The sequence below is a fragment of the Oncorhynchus tshawytscha genome, linkage group LG09 (assembly GCF_018296145.1).
Source record: "Oncorhynchus tshawytscha isolate Ot180627B linkage group LG09, Otsh_v2.0, whole genome shotgun sequence".
In the NCBI taxonomy this organism is placed as follows: domain Eukaryota; kingdom Metazoa; phylum Chordata; class Actinopteri; order Salmoniformes; family Salmonidae; genus Oncorhynchus; species Oncorhynchus tshawytscha.
Window position 1 is genome coordinate 20,083,182 of NC_056437.1, and position 25,069 is coordinate 20,108,250.

Below are 25,069 nucleotides of genomic sequence, written 5' to 3' on the forward strand. Positions count from 1 at the left end.
ATCACAGCTTGTGAGTCAAAGTCAAAGTAGGACAGTGGGAGGAAAGAGAGACCTTCCCTTCCTAGCCTTAGAGACATGAAGGAGACATGTATAGCCCTTTGACAGCCTGTAGTAGCTAAACTCTCCAGCGGATTGTCTAGGGCTCCGACTGACACACAGAGGTTGTTCCCCTTCCCCAATAAGCCCTCACCCAAGATTCAGAGTAGAGGTCTTCACGGATCTACCCAGGATCAGAGGATCCAAGAGCCAATCCAGGATCAGAGCTCGTCTATGCGGCCCACCTCCAGCACAACCAACAACCCAGAAAGGAGACCTGCAGCCTCAAACCTGTTCGGTGCAGCCCCAATCCTGTTCAGAGCAAAAAAATGGTTTCTAGACACCGGACAAACCCAGGCCAAATAGCTACCCCCCTCAAAAAAAATCCCTGAATTATAGAGGTACTGGTACTCCTTTCCGGGGAAGTGAGGGGAATTTAACAACTACCCCTACCTCTAGGGGCCTGGCAACCTCCCATGACTGTCCATCTCAGAGTAAAGCCTCATATTCTGCCACACTACCACAGGGGGGAAAGAAAGAAAGAGAAAGAGAGAGAGAGAGAGAGGTGTCCACCCTCACCCAGAAGGCTTTAGAAAGAAAACAAGACTGCTAGAGGACAGGAGGACTTTAGAACTAAAGTCAAAATACAATGCACCAACTCAAAAACCCTCTAACTCTCACAAGGGTTAGACAAATGTACCCTCACCCTTCCAGAATCCTCCACCTGTGAGAAATGGTTCTCAGTCACATTCCAAAAAGACCAAAGGCACCCACTCACCCACAGCTCAGATTAACTGTAAATTAATATGGATTAAGTACAAGTGAAAGAGTAGACGCTTGTTGCTATGGAATAGTAGTCAGAAATGTTTTGCATTCTACAAGATCTGTGTGTGATGGGTGAGGACATGGATGGAAGTGAGTGTGCCAAAGGGCACTTGTTTATCTATGACTGTGTGTTCACTAGCTACTTATCTACAGTATATTTAGTGGGGCAAAAAAGTATTTAGTCAGCCACCAATTGTGCAAGTTCTCTCACTTAAAAAGATGAGAGAGGCCTGTAATTTTCATCATAGGTACACTTCAACTATGACAGACAAAATGAGAAAAAAAATCCAGAAAATCACATGGTAGGATTTTTAATTAACTTATTTGCAAATTATGGTGGAAAATAAACTTTTGTTTTTGACCAATACTTATCTCAATACTTTGTTATATACCCTTTGTTGGCAATGACGAGGTCAAACGTTTTCTGTAAGTCTTCACAAGGTTTTCACACAGTGTTGCTGGTATTTTGGCCCATTCCTCCATGCAGATCTCCTCTGGAGCAGTGATGTTTTGGGGCTGTTGCTGGCCAACACGGACTTTCAACTCCCTCCAAAGATTTTCTATGGGGTTGAGATCTGGAGACTGGCTAGGCCATTCCAGGACCTTGAAATGCTTCTTACGAAGCCACTCCTTCGTTGCCCGGGCGGTGTGTTTGGGATCATTGTCATGCTGAAAGACCCAGCCACGTTTCATCTTCAATGCCCTTGCTGATGGAAGGAGGTTTTCACTCAAAATCTCACGATACATGGCCCCATTCATTCTTTCCTTTACACGGATCAGTCGTCCTGGTCCCTTTTGCAGAAAACAGCCCCAAAGCATGATGTTTCCCCCATGCTTCACAGTAGGTATGGTGTTCTTTGGATGCAACTCAGCATTCTTTGTCCTCCAAACACGACGAGTTGAGTTTATTTTGGTTTCATCTGACCATATGACATTCTCCCAATCTTCTTCTGGATCATCCAAATGCTCTCTAGCAAACTTCAGATGGGCCTGGACATGTACTGGCTTAAGCAGGGGGACACGTCTGGCACTGCAGGATTTGAGTCCCTAGCGGCGTAGTGTGTTACTGATGGTAGGCTTTGTTACTTTGGTCCCAGCTCTCTGCAGGTCATTCACTAGGTCCCCCCGTGTGGTTCTGGGATTTTTGCTCAACGTTCTTGTGATCACTTTGACCCCACGGGGTGAGATCTTGTGTGGAGCCCCAGATCGAGGGAGATTATCAGTGGTCTTGTAGGTCTTCCATTTCCTAATAATTGCTCCCACAGTTGATTTCTTCAAACCAAGCTGCTTACCTATTGCAGATTCAGTCTTCCCAGCCTGGTGCAGGTCTACAATTTTGTTTCTGGTGTCCTTTGACAGCTCTTTGGTCTTGGCCATAGTGGAGTTTGGAGTGTGACTGTTTGAGGTTGTGGACAGGTGTCTTTTATACTGATAACAAGTTCAAACAGGTGCCATTAATACAGGTAACAAGTGGAGGACAGAGGAGCCTCTTAAAGAAGAAGTTACAGGTCTGTGAGAGCCAGAAATCTTGCTTGTTTGTAGGTGACCAAATACTTATTTTCCACCATAATTTGCAAATAAATTCATAAAGAATCCTACAATGTGATTTTATGGATTTTTTTTCTCATTTTGTCTGTCATAGTTGAAGTGTACCTATGATGAAAATTACAGGCCTCTCTCATCTTTTTAAGTGGGAGAACTTGCACAATTGGTGGCTGACTAAATACTTTTTTGCCCCACTGTATGTCCTCTGTTCACTCCATACTGTAGCTAAAGTACCAGGAGAGAAGACAGGCTTTCAGAATATCAGATCCCCCCCCCCCCTGCCCCACAGCAGGTACCTCAGGAGCCAGTGTCCCCTCTCATGTCCCCCTGCTACAGACCTAGCCCCAGTAGTCCAGAGCCCATGGCACTCAATGACATGGATAAGCTATCTGCTTGGTGTGCCACCCACCTCCACCCTTGGCCTCTGCCCTTCACCTGAAGACCCTGGTACATCCTCAACCCCTGGCCTCTGCCCTTCACCTGAAGACCCTGGTACATCCTCCACCCCTGGCCTCTGCCCTTCACCTGAAGACCCTGGTACAGCCGCCACCCCTGGCCTCTGCCCTTCACCTGAAGACCCTGGTACAGCTGCCACCCCTGGCCTCCGCCCTTCACCTGAAGACCCTGGTACATCCTCCACCCCTGGCCTCTGCCCTTCACCTGAAGACCCTGGTACATCCTCAACCCCTGGCCTCTGCCCTTCACCTGAAGACCCTGGTACATCCTCCACCCCTGGCCTCTGCCCTTCACCTGAAGACCCTGGTACAGCTGCCACCCCTGGCCTCTGCCCTTCACCTGAAGACCCTGGTATATCCTCCACCACTGACTCATCTTTTCATTTGGACCCTGGCCAGCCCCCATGGACTGAAGAACTACAACTCCTCCGGCAAAGACTCAGTAGGCCTAGGCCTAAGGGTTCAACCCTTAGTTTCCCAACCACACCCAGCTACCCTCCAGACTAGACGACACACACAGGACAGGTGAAAGAAGGCATTTAGTGATCATGCTTGTTTCGCTCACTCTTTTTTTTCTGCTCTAATGTAGATTTTGTTTTAACCCCGAGTGTCCTTACGTTGAAATGAATCATTTGACAGTGTGCTTTCACATGGATCCTCCTCTATACAGAGGGAAGAGACATCTACACAATCAATGGCACCACCACTGAAAAATAATACAAAGATGTGAGTCACACATGCTGCCTTTTAGCTGCACAAAACATGTTTACACACACACACACACACACAGCCACCCCTGGCTGTAAGATATTTCCCTGGTGTAGTACATGCAGACCCACACGGTATAGACTATGAACCCTGTGTTCACCATAGCTTTATTTCATCTTTTGGGGAGTATTGTCTTTGTGAATTCCCAGGTGAGAGAGGTTAGGATGAAGATAAGACTACAACATGCTGCACTGCGGAGCTGCAAGGAGTCATAAAGCAGCTGTTCAGAGACAGGACTTGCCTGACTAACTGGTGGAAACAGAAGAAGTTCACTTCAACAGGCTGAACATCTGCTCATACACCTGGGTTGTGTTTCTAACCTGTTCTCTGAGATGTATTTAGATAGAATAATTGAATAAGTACAGAGTCAAATATGTTTTGTAATTATATATTTTCCACTGGACTGGTTGTTTATCACCTTGAATATATGCTTTTAATGCTTGTGATACTGCTTTAGTTTGAGATCGGATTTGATCTTGCTTTCATTTTAACAAGCAGTCTGAAGAGTATAATGTTTTATTTCCTGTCCTTGTTGCACATGTGACCACACGAGGGCAGTCTCATGCCAACCTAAACATGTCATGACCTAGTCATAATGAAACAGGAAAAAGGAAATCAGATGTACAAAACACTGATTTTTTATCAAACTTTTGACATATTGAGGACCCTAAATCTATGCAACATTCTGTTTAGATTTGTTTGCTTGCATGATAAGTTACCACATGACAAGCTTCTGATGTGCTTTACCCTACAGCACAGACAGACTCTTGTCAGAGGTTCCTTTATTAACCATTCAGTCATGAGTCCACTACATTTCCTTATGTCAGATAGCGCAATGGACACACACACACACACACCACACGGGTTCTGCTTTGTCTTTATTGAATGTCCAAACCATTCCCTCTGGCCTCTTACAGTTTCTCTCAATCACTTTGGCACATTTTTCAGATGTCAGTGCTATATTTTCAAAACTCAACACAAAGCTCATTACTGATAACGAACCATGTCTTATGTTCAGCACCTTTGATTGTGCATACATTGGAGTTGAACACATCTTTCACCTCCGAGTCATTCAAGTTTGACATACCATGACAACATTTTGTTAGCAAGAAATCATTTTCACAATGGATCATTTTGAAGTGCTAAATAGGAATAATAAAGGGTAAATACAATTTTCCATACAGAATTTAGTTATGTACCGGTATGTACAAATTTTCAAGTTGATTGCAAAAGAGTTAATTTGAATCCTAAAAGCCCAACAGGGGTACATTGACCTTCTGAAATTGTAGGAATTTGCCAAGCCACTAGTTACTGACAAGAAACAATTTACGATGATTTATGTGTTACTACGGAGGAATGAAAAATCACCTCTCTTGTATATATTAGTGGTGTACTGCTAAGCAAGAAAAGTTGACTCAATGGTTTACTTTGTGATAAAAGCACCACATTTTGCACAGAGGTAGATGTACAGTTTATGTTGGAAGTTTACATACACCTTAGCCAAATACATTTAAACTCCGTTTTTCACAATTCCTGACATTTAATCAGAGTAAAAATTCCCTGTCTTTCAGGTTGTCGATATAGGACTCATTTTACTGTGGATATGGATACTTTTGTACCCGTTTCCTTCAGCATCTTCACAAGGTCCTTTGCTGTTGTTCTAGGATTGATTTGCACTTTTTGCACCAAAGTACATTCATCTCTAGGAGACAGAACGCGTCTCCTTCCTGAGCGGTATGACGGCTGCGTGGTCCCATGGTGTTTCATCTTGCGTACTATTGTTTGTACAGATGAACGTGGTAGCTTCAGGCATTTGGAAATTGCTCCCAAGGATGAACCAGACTTGTGGTCTACGATTTTTTTGCTGAGGTCTTGGCTGATTTCTTTGGATTTTCCCATGATGTCAAGCAAAGAGGCACTGAGTTTGAAGGTAGGCCTTGAAATACATCCACAGCTACACCTCCAATTGACTCAAGTGATGTCAATTAGCCTATCAGAAGCTTCAAAAGCCATGGCATCATTTTCTGGAATTTTTCAAGCTGTTTGAAGGCACAGTCAACTTAGTGTATGTAAACTTCTGACCCACTGGAATTGTGATACAGTGAATTATAAGTTTAATTATCTGTTTGTAAACAATTGTTGGAAAAATTACTTGTGTCATGCACAAAGTAGATGTCCTAACCGACTTGCCAAAACTATAGTTTGTTAACAAGGTATTTGTGGAGTGGTTGAAAAACAAGTTTTAATTACTCTAACCTAAGTGTAAGTAAACTTCCGACTTCAACTGTATGTACCCTGAAAATATATTTATATGGAGCCACCCACGATTTGGCCCTTAGGCAGCCACTTTAACAAAAAAAATACTTTAAAATGTAAATCCATATTTAGATTCCAGTCAATGTCTCTATACCAAGTCTAGAGTCTAACATTTTCACTTAGGGGTGTACTCACTTTTGTTGCCAGTGGTTTAGACATTAATGGCTGTGTGTTGAGTTATTTTGAGGGGTCAGCAAATTTGCACTGTCATACAAGCTGTACACTCACTACTTTACATTGTAGCAAAGTGTCATTTCTTCAGTGTTGTCACATGGAAAGATATACTCAAATATTCACAAAAATGTGAGGGGTGTACTCACTTTTGTGATATACTGTATGTATGCAAAGTTTGGACCATGTTGTGAAAAATGTTAGTCTTCTTTCTCTTGTACTGCTAGATATTGCTGCGCTGTTAAAGCTAGAAACATAAACGTTTTGCTGCACCTGCAAAACTGTGTAGGCAACCCATAAACGTTTATTATATTTTATTTAATAAATCAATCATTTATTTCCATACATATATGTTTCATATCAATATAATTAACTTTTTCTCATAATAGCAGAAACAAGTGTCATTAATATTAACAATGCACGATTCCACCCTTTCATTGAAAGTAATGCTGCAGCAATGAGGCACTTTCAGAGCAGGGAAGAGAAAACAAATAAGAAAAAAAAAATGTCAGAAAAATTACCACAGTTAACACATTTATTTTGTAAAAAGACAGGGCCGCTGATAATACTTCAATCATCAGCGAGGCAGAGGACATAAGTCATAAAGGCGACGAGGCCAGAGACAGTCCCAGGCCTAGCTAGAACTTCAACAACCACTAGCATTAGCCTGGCTTGCACTTCAACCAGTAGCATGACGTGGATAATTCTAATCAAGTGAGAGAGACTTTGTCATTTCTTCAAACAATTATCTTAATTTAATATTGATTAATTATTGCCTTAATGAGACTGGTCGACCCCACACTCTTGAGTGTTGGACCGAGAGCCTAACCTTTACAGAAAATATTGGTTCTTATATAGCGGACACTAAAAATGCTTAGTTATGGCTGGTTCCACCCCACCCATGCAGATCGGGGGCATCATAAGCAACTTTGGGTTAATATTGTGGTTATCTGCACCTGGTGTTGTTTTAACTCCCACCTGGCTTAGTCTCCCAGATCCAAGGATGATTTTGAGACAATGAAGGATTTTTCTTCTCCTAAACTATCTCTAATAAAACCTATTCTTGACCATACACCCAGATTAGCTGCAGGGAGCTAGAGTAGAGACCATAAAAACACAGCATTAGTAGAACAGAAATGTCTTACTATTGTTAAATATATAATTGTTAAATATCAAACAAATCAGCGAAATATGTATTTTTTCTCTCACATTCATTACTGCCTTTGTTGCATCATCATTAGTAGCGGCTAGCACTAGCAGCAGCGTGTTCAGTCAAGGTGGAGGGATGGAGAACTTTCAGCTAGATAGGGAGACACACCTGCATTGCCATGATGAACCAGGACCATTACCCAGTGAAATTGGGCATCAACTCAGACCTGAGCTCCACAGTAAGTACACAGTTATTTTGTTCCCACTACCTGGTATAAAAAGTTTTTAAAAACTTAATATTTTTCATAAACATTCTTTCCAATTCATCTGATCTCTCCTCTTCTCCATTTTCTCCCTGCCTATTTTTTCTTCCCTCTCTCTGCAGATTGTTCAGATGCAGTATGATTTCAGCATGTCTGTGTTCCTCCCTGATGAGGTCACTGCCAACATGTCCCTAATGGAGGAGAGCCTGATGGCTGAAAGTTTGTCTAGGACCTCTCCCTCACATTGCCTTCCTAGAATTGAGCTACTCTGCTTACCTCTGCTCACTGACCAGGGTGAGTATTCATTCATTCAACCTCATCCTGTCTTCAAATGGTTGTCTCCCTTCTCCTCTACCCCTCTCTTCTAAACCCTTAGGACCAATAAAACTTTAGAGTAAAGTAAAAATAACTATTTCTTTAAAAAATATGATGGAAGATAATATGTGTAAGGTCAGGTGTATATAATGAGTTAATGTCAAAAGTGGAGGGAATCATCTCAGTTTCTAACCTGTCAAGTACATGGTGCCTTCTCTCTTCTCTCTCCAGGTCTATCTGAGTGGCGGACACAGACATGATGAAGATCACCAATCAGGCAGCAAAGCACAGCAACCTCATTCACAAGGTGGCACACACACACACACACACACACACACACACACACACACACACACACACACACACACACACACACACACACACACACACACACACACACACACACACACACACACACACACACACACACACACACAGAGAGAGAGAGAGAGAGAGAGAGAGACTTAGCAGGTCCTAAGAGGGGACCAGCCAATAAATATAATATTTATTCATCTAAAGCTATCCCTTTAAAAATGGTGTACCTTTAATTAGAATTTTCTCGACAGACTCACTAGAATATATATCGAGAGACAGGTTCAGAATAGGCATCAAGGAAAGAAAGCCATCTAAATACGGGCATATTCGACTCAATTTCAGGACCAATTGGTAGATTAAAAAAATATCTGATCTTGTAGATTACTTAGGGTTAAGAAAGTATGTACGAATCATACATGATCAGGGTGGGAGATCCTCTAAGCACAAGATTTATTGAAGGAATCAAAAAACACTGTGTTTTGATTCATCCTGAAAGTTGCCATATTCAATTGTTCAAGCCATAAAATATTGGAAGGTGAGAAATGTGTACAATAGGGGTTGAATAATAGTCCTATATATATCTACCCTAATCCTCATTAATCACGGAACTGGGATGACAATGGTCCAGTTATCATGAACCGTGCTCCAGGCTCAAGGTTTAAACTGCTGCAGCATGTATGGTCTACCTTCCATAATGATTCAAATAGGCTACATGTCTCAAATTATTGGTCATCACTGCCGCAAAGTCCTAATAATGGCTAAACCCAGCCTATTTCAGCAATTGTTCTTCTTAAAATCTGATTTTAAACCAAACCCAAACCGAACCACAGTGCTAACCTTATGCCTAACCCTAACCTAAATTAAGACCAACGAACACATTTTGGTTTTCATGAGTTGTTACGATATAGCTATTCAAGTCCATTTGAACCTCTAAATAGCCTAATGTGATCTACTCCTATTATTTCTAGTGACCATCAGGAACAACCACATGGACATGACAGAGGAAAGAAAGGTAAACTAAAGATGTAACGGAATGATCCAAAATGTAGGTTACAAACTGAAGTAAACTAAAAGTCACTGCACTAAAGTGAGTTATTATGTATGTGGGTATTACTGACGGTGGGTACCGATAGTGAGTTATTATGTATGTGGGTATTACTGACGGTGGGTACCGATAGTGAGTTATTATGTATGTGGGTATTACTGACGGTGGGTACCGATAGTGAGTTATTTTGTATGTGGGTATTACTGACGGTGGGTACCGATAGTGAGTTATTATGTATGTGGGAATTACTGACGGTGGGTACCGATAGTGGCTAATATTTGACATGGGTTTTTTTAAAGGAAAAGTCTGGTCATATAATTAAACATTATACAGTGTGTGAATAAACTCGGTAGGTTAGGTGCTACTATCAGTGCGCTACTAGTAGTGCGCAGGGATTTCCATAGGCTACAGCCTAGGCTTGTGTCTCCAAATGTCACCCCCGCAAATTATGAAACCATAGAATAAAGACACAGCTATTTATACTTCACTGTGGAAAAGAGACCGAAATACCTGTCATTTTGACATGCTCTTATCAAATTATAAATTACAGTGCATGGAGATTGGTGTTATTTTTATTTGGAAAAAAACAAGTTGAGCTTTTCCACAAGTTGAGCTTGATCCATTTTCCACTTATTCATGGTTTCCTGGGCTTAAATGTTATGGAATTCTGAGGGAATTAAGTCAAAGTCAAAATACAGTTTATCTGTAGACACATCTCTGCCACACCTCAGTCGTAATGATCTCCACCCCAAACGAATAGCTGGCTGGTATATGCTTTACCACAGGCTTACATTGAAGGTCAGAATAAGGGTAGAGAAAAAGGTGCATAAAAAGGGAATGAAGTTGTGTGCATTACTCAGGTCTGGATTCCCCTTGAAGAATAGCCCACACAACTGTTTTTCTCATTTGGAAACTAATGGCTACATGTATTTGAACAACTTTCATCACCCAGTCATACTATGTATGGCAGTATAGCTAAAGACCACTGTGACTTCCGGCGCCGACAGAGATGGCCGCCTCGCTTCGCGTTCCTAGGAAACTATGCAGTTTTTTGTTTTTTTACGTGTTATTTCTTACACTAGTACCCCAGGTCATCTTAGGTTTCATTACATACAGCCGAGAAGAACTACTGAATATAAGATCAGCGTCAACTCACCATCAGTACGACCAAGAATATGTTTTTCGCGATGCGGATCCTGTGTTCTGCCTTACAACCAGTGTAACGGAGTGGATCACATGCAGCGACCAAAAAAAAAAAAAAGACTCAGAAAAAGAGGGAAACGAAGCGGTCTTCTGGTCAGACTCCGGAGACGGGCACACCGTGCACCACTCCCTAGCATTCTTCTTGCCAATGTCCAGTCTCTTGACAACAAGGTTGATGAAATCCGAGCAAGGGTAGCATTCCAGAGGGACATCAGAGACTGTAACGTTCTCTGCTTCACGGAAACATGGCTAACTGGAGAGACGCAATCCGAAGCGGTGCAGCCAGCGGGTTGATCCACGCATCGCGCCGACAGAAACAAACATCTTTCTGGTAAGAAGACGGGCGGGGGCGTATGCCTTATGGCCAACGTGACATGGTGTGATGAAAGAAACATACAGGAACTCAAATCCTTCTGTTCACCTGATTTAGAATTCCTCACAATCAAATGTAGACCGCATTATCTACCAAGAGAATTCTCTTCGATTATAATCACAGCCGTATATATCCCCCAAGCAGACACATCGATGGCTCTGAACGAACTTTATTTAACTCTCTGCAAACTGGAAACGATTTATCCGGAGGCTGCATTCATTGTAGCTGGGGATTTTAACAAGGCTAATCTGAAAACAAGACTCCCTAAATTTTATCAGCATATCGATTGCGCAACCAGGAGTGGAAAGACCCTGGATCATTGTTACTCTAACTTCCGCGACGCATATAAGGCCCTGCCCCGCCCCCTTTCGGAAAAGCTGACCACGACTCCATTTTGTTGATCCCTGCCTACAGACAGAAACTAAAACAAGAAGCTCCCACGCTGAGGTCTGTCCAACGCTGGTCCGACCAAGCTGACTCCACACTCCAAGACTGCTTCCATCACGTGGACTGGGAGATGTTTCGTATTGCGTCAGACAACAACATTGACGAATACGCTGATACGGTGTGCGAGTTCATTAGAACGTGCGTTGAAGATGTCGTTCCCATAGCAACGATTAAAACATTCCCTAACCAGAAACCGTGGATTGATGGCAGCATTTGTGTGAAACTGAAGGCACGAACCACTGCTTTTAATCAGGGCAAGGTGTCTGGTAACATGACTGAATACAAACAGTGCAGCTATTCCCTCCGCAAGGCTATCAAACAAGCTAAGCGCCAGTACAGAGACAAAGTAGAATCTCAATTCAACGGCTCAGACACAAGAGGCATGTAGCAGGGTCTACAGTAAATCACGGACTACAGGAAGAAACCCAGCCCAGTCACGGACCAGGATGTCTTGCTCCCAGGCAGACTAAATAACTTTTTTGCCCGCTTTGAGGACAATACAGTGCCACTGACACGGCCTGCAACGGAAACATGCGGTCTCTCCTTCACTGCAGCCGAAGTGAGTAAGACATTTAAACGTGTTAACCCTCGCAAGGCTGCAGGCCCAGACGGCATCCCCAGCCGCGCCCTCAGAGCATGCGCAGACCAGCTGGCCGGTGTGTTTACGGACATATTCAATCAATCCCTATACCAGTCTGCTGTTCCCACATGCTTCAAGAGGGCCACCATTGTTCCTGTTCCCAAGAAAGCTAAGGTAACTGAGCTAAACGACTACCGCCCGTAGCACTCACATCCGTCATCATGAAGTGCTTTGAGAGACTAGTCAAGGACCATATCACCTCCACCCTACCTGACACCCTTGACCCACTCCAATTTGCTTACCGCCCAAATAGGTCCACAGACGATGCAATCTCAACCACACTGCACACTGCCCTAACCCATCTGGACAAGAGGGATACCTATGTGAGAATGCTGTTCATCGACTACAGCTCGGCATTCAACACCATAGTACCCTCCAAGCTCGTCATCAAGCTCGAGACCCTGGGTTCCTGGGTCTCGACCCCGCCCTGTGCAACTGGGTACTGGACTTCCTGACGGGCCGCCCCCAGGTGGTGAGGGTAGGCAACAACATCTCCTCCCCGCTGATCCTCAACACTGGGGCCCCACAAGGGTGCGTTCTGAGCCCTCTCCTGTACTCCCTGTTCACCCACGACTGCGTGGCCATGCACGCCTCCAACTCAATCATCAAGTTTGCGGACGACACAACAGTGGTAGGCTTGATTACCAACAACGACGAGACGGCCTACAGGGAGGAGGTGAGGGCCCTCGGAGTGTGGTGTCAGGAAAATAACCTCACACTCAACGTCAACAAAACTAAGGAGATGATTGTGGACTTCAGGAAACAGCAGAGGGAACACCCCCATCCACATCGATGGAACAGTAGTGGAGAGGGTAGCAAGTTTTAAGTTCCTCGGCATACACATCACAGACAAACTGAATTGGTCCACTCACACAGACAGCATCGTGAGGAAGGCGCAGCAGCGCCTCTTCAAACTCAGGAGGCTGAAGAAATTCGGCTTGTCACCAAAAGCACTCACAAACTTCTACAGATGCACAATCGAGAGCATCCTGGCGGGCTGTATCACCGCCTGGTATGGCAACTGCACCGCCCTCAACCGTAAGGCTCTCCAGAGGGTAGTGAGGTCTGCACAACGCATCACCGGGGGCAAACTACCTGCCCTCCAGGACACCTACACCACCCGATGCTACAGGAAGGCCATAAAGATCATCAAGGACATCAACCACCCGAGCCACTGCCTGTTCACCCCGCTGTCATCCAGAAGGCGAGGTCAGTACAGGTGCATCAAAGCTGGGACCGAGAGACTGAAAAACAGCTTCTATCTCAAGGCCATCAGACTGTTAAACAGCCACCACTAACATTGAGTGGCTACTGCCAACACACTGTCAATGACACTGACTCTACTCCAGCCACTTTAATCATGGGAATTGATGGGAAATGATGTAAATATATCACTAGCCACTTTAAACAATGCTACCTTATATAATGTTACTTACCCTACATTGTTCATCTCATATGCATACGTTGATACTGTACTCTATATCATCGACTGCATCCTTATGTAATACATGTATCACTAGCCACTTTAACTATGCCACTTGGTTTACATACTTATCTCATATGTATATACTGTACTCGATATCATCTACTGTATCTTGCCTATGCTGCTCTGTACCATCACTCATTCATATATCCTTATGTACATATTCTTTATCCCCTTACACTGTGTATAAGACAGTAGTTTTTTTGGAATTGTTAGTTAGATTACTTGCTCGTTATTACTGCATTGTCGGAACTAGAAGCACAAGCATTTCGCTACACTCGCATTAACATCTGCTAACCATGTGTATGTGACAAATAAAATTTGATTTGATTTGATTTGATTTGAGTCCGTTCTTAAAACCGGCGCGCACATGCGCCATCGTGCGCTATCGTGCATACATTTATTTTGTCCACCTACACCAAACGCAATCACCACACGCAGGTTAAAATATCAAAACAAACTCTGAACCGATTACATTAATTTGGGGACGAACAGTGTGGGTGCAATAATTGAATAACATGGATTTTTAAATGTATTTTGCGATGTGTCCGGTCTCGTCAGCATGTTACTGTGCCTTTATGCGTGACGCCTACACTGAAGCTGTTTGTGCAATAGACATTGATATAGGCTATGAGTTGATGATAGGGCGGCAGGTAGCTTAGCAGTTAGAGTGCTGGGCCAGTAACCGAAGGGTTGCTGATTTGAATAACTGAGATAAGGTGAAGAATCTGTCTATGTGCCTTTGAGTAAGGCACTTAACCCACATTTGCGCCAGGGGTGCAGTACTATTATGGCTGACCCTATAAAACAGCACATTTCACTGCACAGATCTGGTGTATGTGACAATAATATATATATATTTATATGCACAAAGTATGTAGACACACTATTTCAGCCACACCTGTTGCTAGCAGGTGTATACAATTGAACACACTGCCATGCAATCTCCATAGACAAACATTGGCAGTAGAATGGCTTTACTGAAAAGCTCAGTGACTTTAAACATAGCATTGTCATAGGATGCTATGATGCCACTTTTCCAACAAGTCTGTTAGTCAAATTTTTGCCCTGCTAGAGCTGCCCGGTTAACTTTAAGTGCTGTTATTGTGAAGTGGAAATGTCTAGGAGCAACAATGGTGAAGTGGTGGGCTACACAAGCTAACAGAACGGGACCTCTGAGCGTCCTCTGTTGCAACACTCACTACCGAGTTACAAACTGCCTCTGGAAACAACGTCAGCACAATAACTGTTTGTTGGGAGCTTCATGAAATGGGTTTCGTTACCTGCCCCAACGCATAGTGCAAACTGTAAAGTTTGGTGAGGAGGAATACTGTTCTGGGGCTGTTTTTCATGGTTTGGGATAGGCCCCTTAGTTCCAGTAAAGGGAAATCTTAATGCTAAGCCATACAATAACATTCTAGATAATTCTGTGCTTCCAACATTGTGGCAACAGTTTGGGTGTCACGTTCGTCATAGTGAGGAGACCAAGGCGCAGCATGATTAGAATACATTATTTTTTAAATAAACGAACAACACTTGACAAACTATACAAAACAACAAAACTATCGTGCCGCTATGCACAACGAGTGCTGACACAGGCAACTTTACATAGACAATAACCCACAAACTATCCAAGGCATATGGCTACCTAAATATGGTCCCCAATCAGAGACAACGAAAAACAGCTGCCTCTGATTGAGAACCAATCTAGGCAAACATAGACATAAAAATACCTATTCTGGAAAAACCCCATAAACATACAAAAACCCTAGATAGGACAAAAACACATATATCACCCTCGTCACACCCTGACCTAACCAAAATAATAAAGAAAACAAAGATAACTAAGGTCAGGGCGTGACATTGGGGAAGGCCCTTTCTTGTTTCAGCATGACAATGCCCCCACGCACAAAGCGAGGTCCATATAGAAATGGTTTGTCGAGATCAGTGTGGAAGAACTTGACTGGCCTGCACAAGGGCCCTGACCTCAACCCCATCGAACACCTTTGGAATGAATTGGAACGTCGATTGCGTGCCAGGCCTAATCGCCCAACATCAGTGCCTGACCTCACTAATGCTATTGTTGCTGAATGGAAGCAAGTCTCTGCAGTAATGTTCCAACATCTAGTGGAATTCATTCACATAAGAGTGGAGGCTGTTATAGCAGCAAAGGGGGGACCATCTCCATATTAATGCCTATGATTTGGAATAAGATGTTCGATGAGGAGCTGTCCACATACTTTTCATGTAGTGTATATACAGTGCCATCGGAAAGTAGTCAGATCCCTTGACTTTTTCTACATTTTGTTACTTTACAGCCTTATTCTAAAATGGATTAAATAAATAAAAAATCCTCAGCCATCTACACACAATACCCCATAAGTATTCAGACCCTGTGCTATGAGACTCGGAATTGAGTTCAGGTGCATCCTGTTTCCATTGATCATCCATGAGATGTCTCTACAACTTGATTGGAGTCCACCTGTGGTAAATTCAATTGATTGGACATGATTTGGAAAGGCACACATTTGTCTATATAAGGTCCCACAGTTGACAGTGCATGTCAGAGTAAAAATTGTCTGTAGAGCGCCGAGACAGGATTGTGTCGAATTTTTGCAACATTGAAGGTCCCAATGAACACAGTGGCCTCCATCATTCTTAAATGGAAGAAGTTTGGAACCACCAAGCCTCTTCCTAGAGCTAGCCGCCCGGCCAAACTGAGCAATTGGGGGAGAAGGGCCTTGGTCAGGGAGGTGACCAAGAACCCGATGGTCACTCTGACAGAGCTCTAGAGTTCTCCTCCTTCCAGGAGGACAAGCATATCTGCAGCACTCCACCAAACAGGCCTTTATGGTAGAGTGGCCAAACGGAAGCCACTCCTCAGTAAAAGGCACACGACAGGCTACTTGGAGTTTGCCATGAGGCACCTAAAGACTCTCAGACTATGAGAAACAAGATTCTCTGGTCTGATGAACCAAGATTGAACTCTTTGGCCTGAATGCCAAGCGTCACGTCTGGAGGAAACCTGGCACCATCCCTATGGTGAAGCATGGTGGTGGCATCATCATGCTGTGGGGATGTTTTTCAGTGGCAGGGACTGGGAGACTAGTCAGGATCGAGGGAAAGATGAACTGAGCAAAGTACAGAGAGATTCTTGATGAAAATCGGCTCCAGAGCGCTCAGGACCTCAAACTGGGGCAAACCTTCCGACCCTAAGCACACAGCCAAGACAACGCAGGTGTGATTTCGGACAAGTCTCTGAATGTCCTTGAGTGGCCCAGCCAGAGCCCGGACTTGAACCCGATCAAACATCTCTGAAGAGACCTGAAAATAGCTGTGCAGCAACACTCCCCATACAACCTGACAGAGCTTTAGAGGCTCTGCAGAGAAGAATGGGAGAAACTCCCCAAATATGGGTGTGCCAAGCTTGTAGCATCATACCCAAGAAGACTTGAGGCTATAATCGCTGCCAAAGGTGCTTCAACAAAGTACTGAGTAAAGGGTCTGAATACTTATGTACATGTGATTTTTCCATTTTTAATAAATTAGCAAACATTTCCAAAAACCTGTTTCTGCTTTGTCGTTATGGGGTATTATGTGTATATTGATCAGAAATCCATTTTAGAATAAGGCTGTAACCTAACAAAATATGGAAAAAGTTAAGGGGCTGAATACTTTCTGTATATATGATCTCATGGTAATCAATTGCCTTGGGTTTCATGGGGAAAGGGGGATCTTAGTTGGATGTAGAAAGGGTTTTAGGCTAAGACTAGCTCTTAAAAGTGCAACCACAAGTAGCAGCAGACTATCACTTGTCATGGGTCATGGCTAGGGTCACAGCTAAGGTAAAAAAATACATATAGTATCAGCGTTGACTTGTGACCCCTATTGATGCTGACAGTGGAGTAAACCCTGTATGCCTAACTAACACAATTGATTCCTTCTGTGAAGCAATCTTTATAGGCCTACAGTATTCTGACATGGTAGGCTGATTTCATTGTTGGGATGTATTGGTATTGTCAAGTAAAGTAATAATCTAGATCATAGATTTTCGGAAACACATGAGTATGAGGTCTCTAGAATGTCTCCATGTGGAGCACGCGCGACTGCCGCTGTAGCTATAAATGCAGTTCATGCGCACGGTGCACGCCTCCTCGTTCGCCGGATGCGTAGACCGGTATGGATCCGATGTGAGAATGAAACAAACAAGCTAAATAGTATTTGAAGGTCTTTTAGTGCATTGGGAAAAGTTCAGTCGCTCTCTCTGTATCTATTTCATATTTAGTGTGGGGACTATCTGATATTTTGTTGTCTTTTTTTTTATTTCACCGCACACGTGGAGGTCTTTAAAAAGGCACGTAAGGTATGGGCTTTCTTCTACAAATCTACGTATTACAATTTGTCTTTATATTTTTCTTTCTCAACTGAATGACATTGATAAGATAGAGAGATCGCCTTCACTTTATTTCGGGAAATGTAAGGTTAATGAAATAATAACGAGTATGAAAGAACTCTGTCAGATTCTCGTTATAGGAATGTCAAATTTATATCAGAATAAAATTAATTAGGATGTTTAAAAAAAAATCCCATTCCCATGCATAAAAGTTCAATTGAAATTGACTTGAGATTCATTCCTATCAGAACATCTCTGTGAATACTTGTTTCGATAATGTGTTAATAAATAACCCCAAATAATGATATTGTATATATTTTATGCATTTTTAAAATTATAACGTGAGAAATAATGAATTTTTATTATTTATTGTTTGATTTAAATGAAATGCTTTTGCATGATAGTATAGGGTGTACAAAAAAAGTACAAAACCGCCCTATTTAATAAGGTTTAACATTGGCTGTGTATGTTTAGAAATCTTTATACACATTATAAGCATATCATAAACATGATAGTATAGTTATAAAGAGCATTATCAAAGCTGAATGAATAAGAGATATCAGAACTAACTGGAGTTGTTGAACGTAAAACATCTTTGTTGACAGTGCTTTCAAAGAGGATGAAAGATGTTTGTGACAGTCATTGGTATTACTTATGACAATCATTGGCATTGTGATATTATCATAATGCCAATGACTGTCACAAACATCTCTCATCCCATTTGAAAAACAGAATATATTCAGGCAAATAGAATGGTTGTTGAGCGCTCCAAGCTGAGTGGTTGTCATAGAGAAGTTCTGATATTCATTAATCGACATTCACCATCTTGCTATACTTACAACATCATTGTCACCTCACTACCCATAATTAATTGTAATGCTTCTTATGCATATCATTGTCGCTTCATGGAGACAGCTAACGAACATGCCTTTTTTGGTGGATTACTGAAACATACTGTACACAGGATCCTGAGGTTCCTACAGTGGATTGGCCTAAACCATACACTGCATTCTCAATTGATCACCTGGACAACCATATATATCTACCAGAAGTCGATAAAACAAGTCAACAAAAAACATAATAAACCAAAGTGACGAAAGACTAAATGTGATTTAGCTTTTTTTTTTAAAGACGCCAAATATTTGTAATGATTTACTCCCGTTTAATAAATATGTTATTGTTTTTTGGGGTATTTTTAGCCTGGTCTAATAAGAGGAGTTCAAGATGGAGGACACATTGGAACTTCAATTGACCACTACTCATTACATGACCTCTGACCTTATTCTCTCAACAAACCTCACCAACCTGACCGACTGCACCAACACCAACTCCAGCTGCACCGTCTCTAGCATCAAGCTCTCCCCTTACTACCAACACTCTTTGGCTATAGCAGCCAGCTTTACCCTAGCCTACCTGTTCATCTTCATGCCATGCATGGTGGGTAATTGCCTGGTGTGCCTCATTGTGGTTAAGAACCGTCACATGCGGACAGTTACCAACCTCTTCATCCTCAACCTGGCTATCAGTGACCTGCTGGTGGGCATCTTCTGCATCCCGACTACGCTGGTGGACAACCTCATCACAGGTACAGTAATACCTTATAGAAGCATGGCAAATCTCTTGTACATCAAGCTGCCTCACACTACAGAGACAAGTACACCCACTGGACAGGAGGCTAGTCTATCGCAGGGCCTTACCTCCAATCCATCTCATTAATGCTGAGTGTCAAGCAGAGAGGTATAGAGTCCTACCATTTTTCGAGTCTTTTTGGTATGACCTTCCAATCTCAGGGAGGAAACTCTAACCACAAAGCCACTGAGTTGGTTTTACCCTACTGCTATAATGATTCTGTAAATTAATAAAACACGATACTCTGTATTCATTGCTGTTAGCTTTGATGAAAAGAATGATGCAACCTTTAGAAAAAGACAGTTATTTCTCTAACTGATTTGCCAGTTTCCTTTAGCTATTGATTACAAACAAGATAAACTCATCTTGTGCCTTGAAAGAAACATAATTCTAGCTATCCCCAGTAGTCATTCACATGTATTGTATGACTCTGTTTCAGCAGGGGTCTTATATATGTCTGAAGTTGCACATGCCCCAGCCTAGCCAGCTCTGCAATGGTTTAGATAAATTCAATTAATTCTCACAGTAATAAATCTGCACACATCTCACAAGCTGAACTGCCAGTCTGTTATTGAATTGTATTATTTTAATTTGTACTATTAATAATAGCAAGCCTTTTTAACATTGTCTTGAAAAAAAAGCCTTTGGTGAACTAACACTCGCACATGACTCTTTTCAACCTTACTAGCTCTGACTTTGCTGATAGCTACTTTATTGAGGAAAATATACTTACCATGACTGTGCTATGTGGTTGTCCCACCTAGTTATCTTAAGATGAATGCACTAACTGTAAGTCACTCTGGATAAGAGCATCTGCTAAATGACAAAAATGTAAATGTAAATTGGATATTGCAGATTCATGTTTGAATAGTTCAGAACTGAGAGAAAAATAGTAGGTCTGAACATGATGATTTCAGCTGTCTTTCATTTGACAGCCTGATGAATAGCTTTACATTTTTAGACAGTTCTTCACAATCTCTTCATCTCTTCAATACAGACATTAGTTGAGTCCAGGCAGTAAAAGTGCTTTTAGAAAACCCCAAATGTACAAAAGTGTGAAATAATCATTGCCATAAAATCACTCAGGCGGTAAGTCTTAACTTACAGTAATTACTTTTTCAAAACACACCTTTTGTTGGCTACATATTCACGCTGGGTAGGTATAAATACTTGATCCACTCTTGTGCAAAAAGGTATTTTGGCATCTTTCATGCAGGTTTTAAATGTACAGTACTCCTGAAGTTGTTTATTATTTGTGACCAAATCATGTGTACCAAACTAACGCACGTGTACCAAACTAACTCATGTGTACCAAAAATGCCCAAAACACATGTTCACAGTATGGCTATTGACTCTCATTGACATGTCTGGCAGCTCACCAATAAAGTGTTATTGTTGCTATTGTTGTTTGGCAGGCTGGCCCTTCAGCAATGCAGTGTGTAAGTTAAGTGGCCTGGTACAGGGGATATCAGTGGCTGCATCTGTCTTCACCTTGGTTGCCATCGCCGTGGACAGGTAAGTCCCCCACCTCTTCCCTCCCCCATTGTCTCCTTTAGGCATGCAGGGTACTTGTTAGTATCTGCACATGTGAATTGGAAGGGGAAAGAAACGCTTTCGTGTATGCATGTTAAACACTTTGTGTTTTACAGTAAATTGTTTAATCTACAGATTTAGGATCTTAATTTGAGCCGGTTTGCTACAGCAGAAAAAGAATCCTGCAGCAACAGGAAATATGAATTATAATTAATCAACATTTTTTTGTTGATAGATTTTTCATTAGGGAAAATCAAGTCTGAAATGTTAAAGTAGTAATTACAAACTTTAGAAGCCATTTAACCCTTGAATACTCTACAAGTTTGCATTTCCTGCTCAGCAACAAAATAGTGATCAAATGAAGATCCTACATCTGTATGCGGCAAGAATCCTTGGTGAAATGAATCGCTTCATCACTTCTCACCTATCTCTCCTCTCTCTCTCTCCCATTAGATTCCGCTGTATTGTTTACCCCTTTAAGCCCAAGCTAACCCTTCTCGTTGCTAAGGCAACTATAGGGCTGGTGTGGGCTCTTGCACTGGTGATCATGCTTCCGTCGGCTGTGATGCTGACGGTGGATCAAGAGAAGGGTCACTTCGTGGTATCCAGTGACAACAAAATCTACCCTCTCTACTACTGCTATGAGACCTGGCCTGACCCGGAGATGAGGAAAGTTTACACCATGGTCCTGTTTACACACATCTACCTGATGCCCTTAGCTCTTATCATGATCATGTATGGCTGCATCGGAGCCAAGCTTTCTGCTACAGCTGTTCTATCCAACAGTGGGCACCCAGATATTAAGTCCCCTATCTCCCAGAGGAAGGTCAAGGTAGTTAAAATGCTAATCGTGGTGGCTCTCCTCTTCATGCTGTCCTGGCTGCCACTCTGGACCCTGATGCTCCTCACAGACTACGCCAGACCTGAAGGGGACCAGCTGGACCTTCTGACAGGCTACATCTTCCCTTTCTCCCACTGGCTGGCCTTCTCCAACTCCAGCATCAACCCCATCATCTATGGCTACTTCAATGAAAACTTTAAGAAGGGCTTCCAGGCTGCCTGTCGTCCTGGATCCTGTTGCAGCGTGGTCCCCCAGGAGCAGGCGGTGAGCAAGGATCATCAGGGGTGCAAGGCCAGAACCACCCGGGACACAGCCCTCAGTGCCAACCCTCTCACCAGCCGGGGGGTGAGAAACCGCATCCACACCGACAGCGACCTGACAGGCTGCGTGTGTCTAGAGATGGAGCAGAGGAAGGCAGAGTGCTCGGCTGAGGCAGGAGGCTGGCGGGGCTCAGAGGCAGAGGGAAGTAACAGTAACGGTGGAGTGTCAATAAAAAGGGGTGTTCATGCGGAGGATGTCGATGGACTCTCTCCAATGGGGGTTGCTGTGTGTCAGGCGTGGGAGCATTGAAAGGCAGTGGGGTGGACAACAACAGTGGGGTGGACAACGACAGTGGGGTGGACAACAACAATGGGGTGGACAACAGTGGGATGGACAACAACAGTGGGGTGGACAACGACAGTGGGGTGGACAACGACAGTGGGGTGGACAACAGTGGGATGGACAATGACAGTGGGGTGGACAACAACAATGGGGTGGACAACAACAGTGGGGTGGACAACAACAGTGAGGTGGACAACAACAGTGAGGTGGACAACAACAGTGAGGTGGACAACAACAGTGGGGTGGACAACAACAGTGGGGTGGACATCAACAGTGGGGTGGACAACGACAGTGGGGTGGACAACGACAGTGGGGTGGACAACAGTGGGATGGACAACAACAGTGGGGTGGACAATGACAGTGGGGTGGACAACAACAATGGGGTGGACAACAACAGTGGGGTGGACAACAACAGTGAGGTGGACAACAACAGTGAGGTGGACAACAACAGTGAGGTGGACAACAACAGTGGGGTGGACAACAACAGTGGGGTGGACATCAACAGTGGGGTGGACAACAACAGTGGGGTGGACAACAACAGTGAGGTGGACAACAGTGGGGTGGACAACAGTGGGGTGGACAACAACAGTGAGGTGGACAACAGTGAGGTGGACAACAGTGGGGTGGACAACAGTGGGGTGGACAACAACAGTGGGGTGGACAACAACAATGGGGTGGACAACAGTGGGATGGACAACAACAGTGGGGTGGACAACGACAGTGGGGTGGACAACAGTGGGATGGACAACAACAGTGGGGTGGACAATGACAGTGGGGTGGACAACAACAATGGGGTGGACAACAACAGTGGGGTGGACAACAACAGTGAGGTGGACAACAACAGTGAGGTGGACAACAACAGTGAGGTGGACAACAACAGTGGGGTGGACAACAGTGGGATGGACAACAACAGTGAGGTGGACAACAACAGTGGGGTGGACAACAACAGTGGGGTGGACAACAACAGTGAGGTGGACAACAACAGTGGGGTGGACAACAACAGTGGGGTGGACAACAACAGTGGGGTGGACAACAACAGTGAGGTGGACAACAGTGAGGTGGACAACAGTGGGGTGGACAACAGTGGGGTGGACAACAACAGTGGGGTGGACAACAACAGTGGGGTGGACAACAACAGTGGGGTGGACAATAGTGGGGTGGACAACAACAGTGGGGTGGACAACAACAGTGGGGTGGACATCAACAGTGGGGTGGACAACAACAGTGGGGTGGACAACAACAGTGGGGTGGACATCAACAGTGGGGTGGACAACAACAGTGGGGTGGACAACAACAGTGAGGTGGACAACAGTGGGGTGGACAACAGTGGGGTGGACAACAACAGTGAGGTGGACAACAGTGAGGTGGACAACAGTGGTGTGGACAACAGTGGGGTGGACAACAACAGTGGGGTGGACAACAACAGTGGGGTGGACAACAACAGTGGGGTGGACAACAACAGTGGGGTGGACAACAGTGGGGTGGACAACAACAGTGGGGTGGACAACAACAGTGGGGTGGACAACAACAGTGGGGTGGACAACAACAGTGGGGTGGACAACAACAGTGGGGTGGACAACAGTGGGGTGGACAACAACAGTGGGGTGGACAACAACAGTGGGGTGGACAACAACAGTGGGGTGGACAACAACAGTGGGGTGGACAACAGTGGGGTGGACAACAACAGTGGGGTGTATACATGGTGAGGTTGGATAATGAACAGGTTGGGGATAAGAGGGTATTGTCATGACATTTTACTGTGAAAGAGCTCTTTCCACCTGACTGTAATGCTAGACGTGTCCTATACAGGAGCCCTCAAATCAACTGTCATTACAGAGACCCATTATAATATAATACATGTGAGGGAATAATAAAGTGAACCACCTCCATTTCTGTCCTCCAGCTCAGCTTACTGTCCTCCAGCTCAGTTTACTGTCCTCCAGCTCAGTTTACTGTCCTCCAGCTCAGTTTACTGTCCTCCAGCTCAGCTTACTGTCCTCCAGCTCAGCTTACTGTCCTCCAGCTACAGAGTTGTTCGCTACAGGTTGCTTAGATACATAATGGTCTAGGGAAATCTTTAGGTAATGTAGGAGGACATTCATATGTTACTACTAACTGGGTATTACTGACATTCATTAACCATTTGAGTTGACCTTATGGCTGATATCCAATACACTCCCCCAGAGAGCCAAGAAAGAGTTGGCCACAAAAAAAGACAATGGAGATCACATTTTCACATGCAAATAGCACGTTGTTTGATTTCTTCTGGTCAAGGAATGACATTCCATGATAGCAACATTTCTTTGAGTTAAACTATACAAATTCTGTTCACAATGTTTGCTGTTACTTACTGCATGAATATTGATGTGTTGTGAACCATATTATGAGCCTATTCCGGATGGTAGAATGCAGAGCAGATATGACGCCGAGAAAGTAACTGAAATCAACTGGCAACGGTAATGCAATTGTGTGTTTTCTTGGTGTAACCTTACATGCTCTAATACAGGGGTTCTCAAAGTGGGGGCCACAGGCAGTGGAGGCTGCTGAGGGGAGGACGGCTCATAATATTGGCTGGAATGGAGCAAATGGAATGGCATCAAACACATGAAAGCCATGTATTTGATTAAATTCCACCAATTCTGCTCCAGCCATTACCATGAGCCCGTCCTCCCCAATTAAGATGCCGCCAGCCTCCTGTGCACAGAGGTACTGCAGGGGGTC

General features: G+C 43.7%; 1 protein-coding gene across 1 annotated transcript; it reads left to right on the forward strand.

Annotated features, from left to right (window-relative positions):
• The first annotated feature begins 17,516 nt into the window (after positions 1-17,516).
• LOC112259317 (neuropeptide FF receptor 1-like) lies at positions 17,517-22,513 on the forward strand. The gene is made up of 4 exons (XM_024434033.2): positions 17,517-17,712; positions 18,942-19,327; positions 20,787-20,886; positions 21,358-22,513. Exons 2-4 carry the CDS (start codon positions 18,967-18,969, stop codon positions 22,313-22,315), a joined length of 1,419 nt encoding a protein of 472 aa, XP_024289801.1. The 5' UTR covers positions 17,517-17,712; positions 18,942-18,966; the 3' UTR covers positions 22,316-22,513.
• Positions 22,514-25,069: the final 2,556 nt, after the last annotated feature.

Coding starts and splice junctions, on each gene's coding strand:
- LOC112259317 (XM_024434033.2), top strand. CDS start 18,967: ATGGAGGACACATTGGAACTTCAATTGACCACTACTCATTACATGACC. Junction 19,328..20,786: donor GGTGGACAACCTCATCACAG/GTACAGTAATAC, acceptor GTTGTTTGGCAG/GCTGGCCCTTCAGCAATGCA. Junction 20,887..21,357: donor GTTGCCATCGCCGTGGACAG/GTAAGTCCCCCA, acceptor CTCTCCCATTAG/ATTCCGCTGTATTGTTTACC.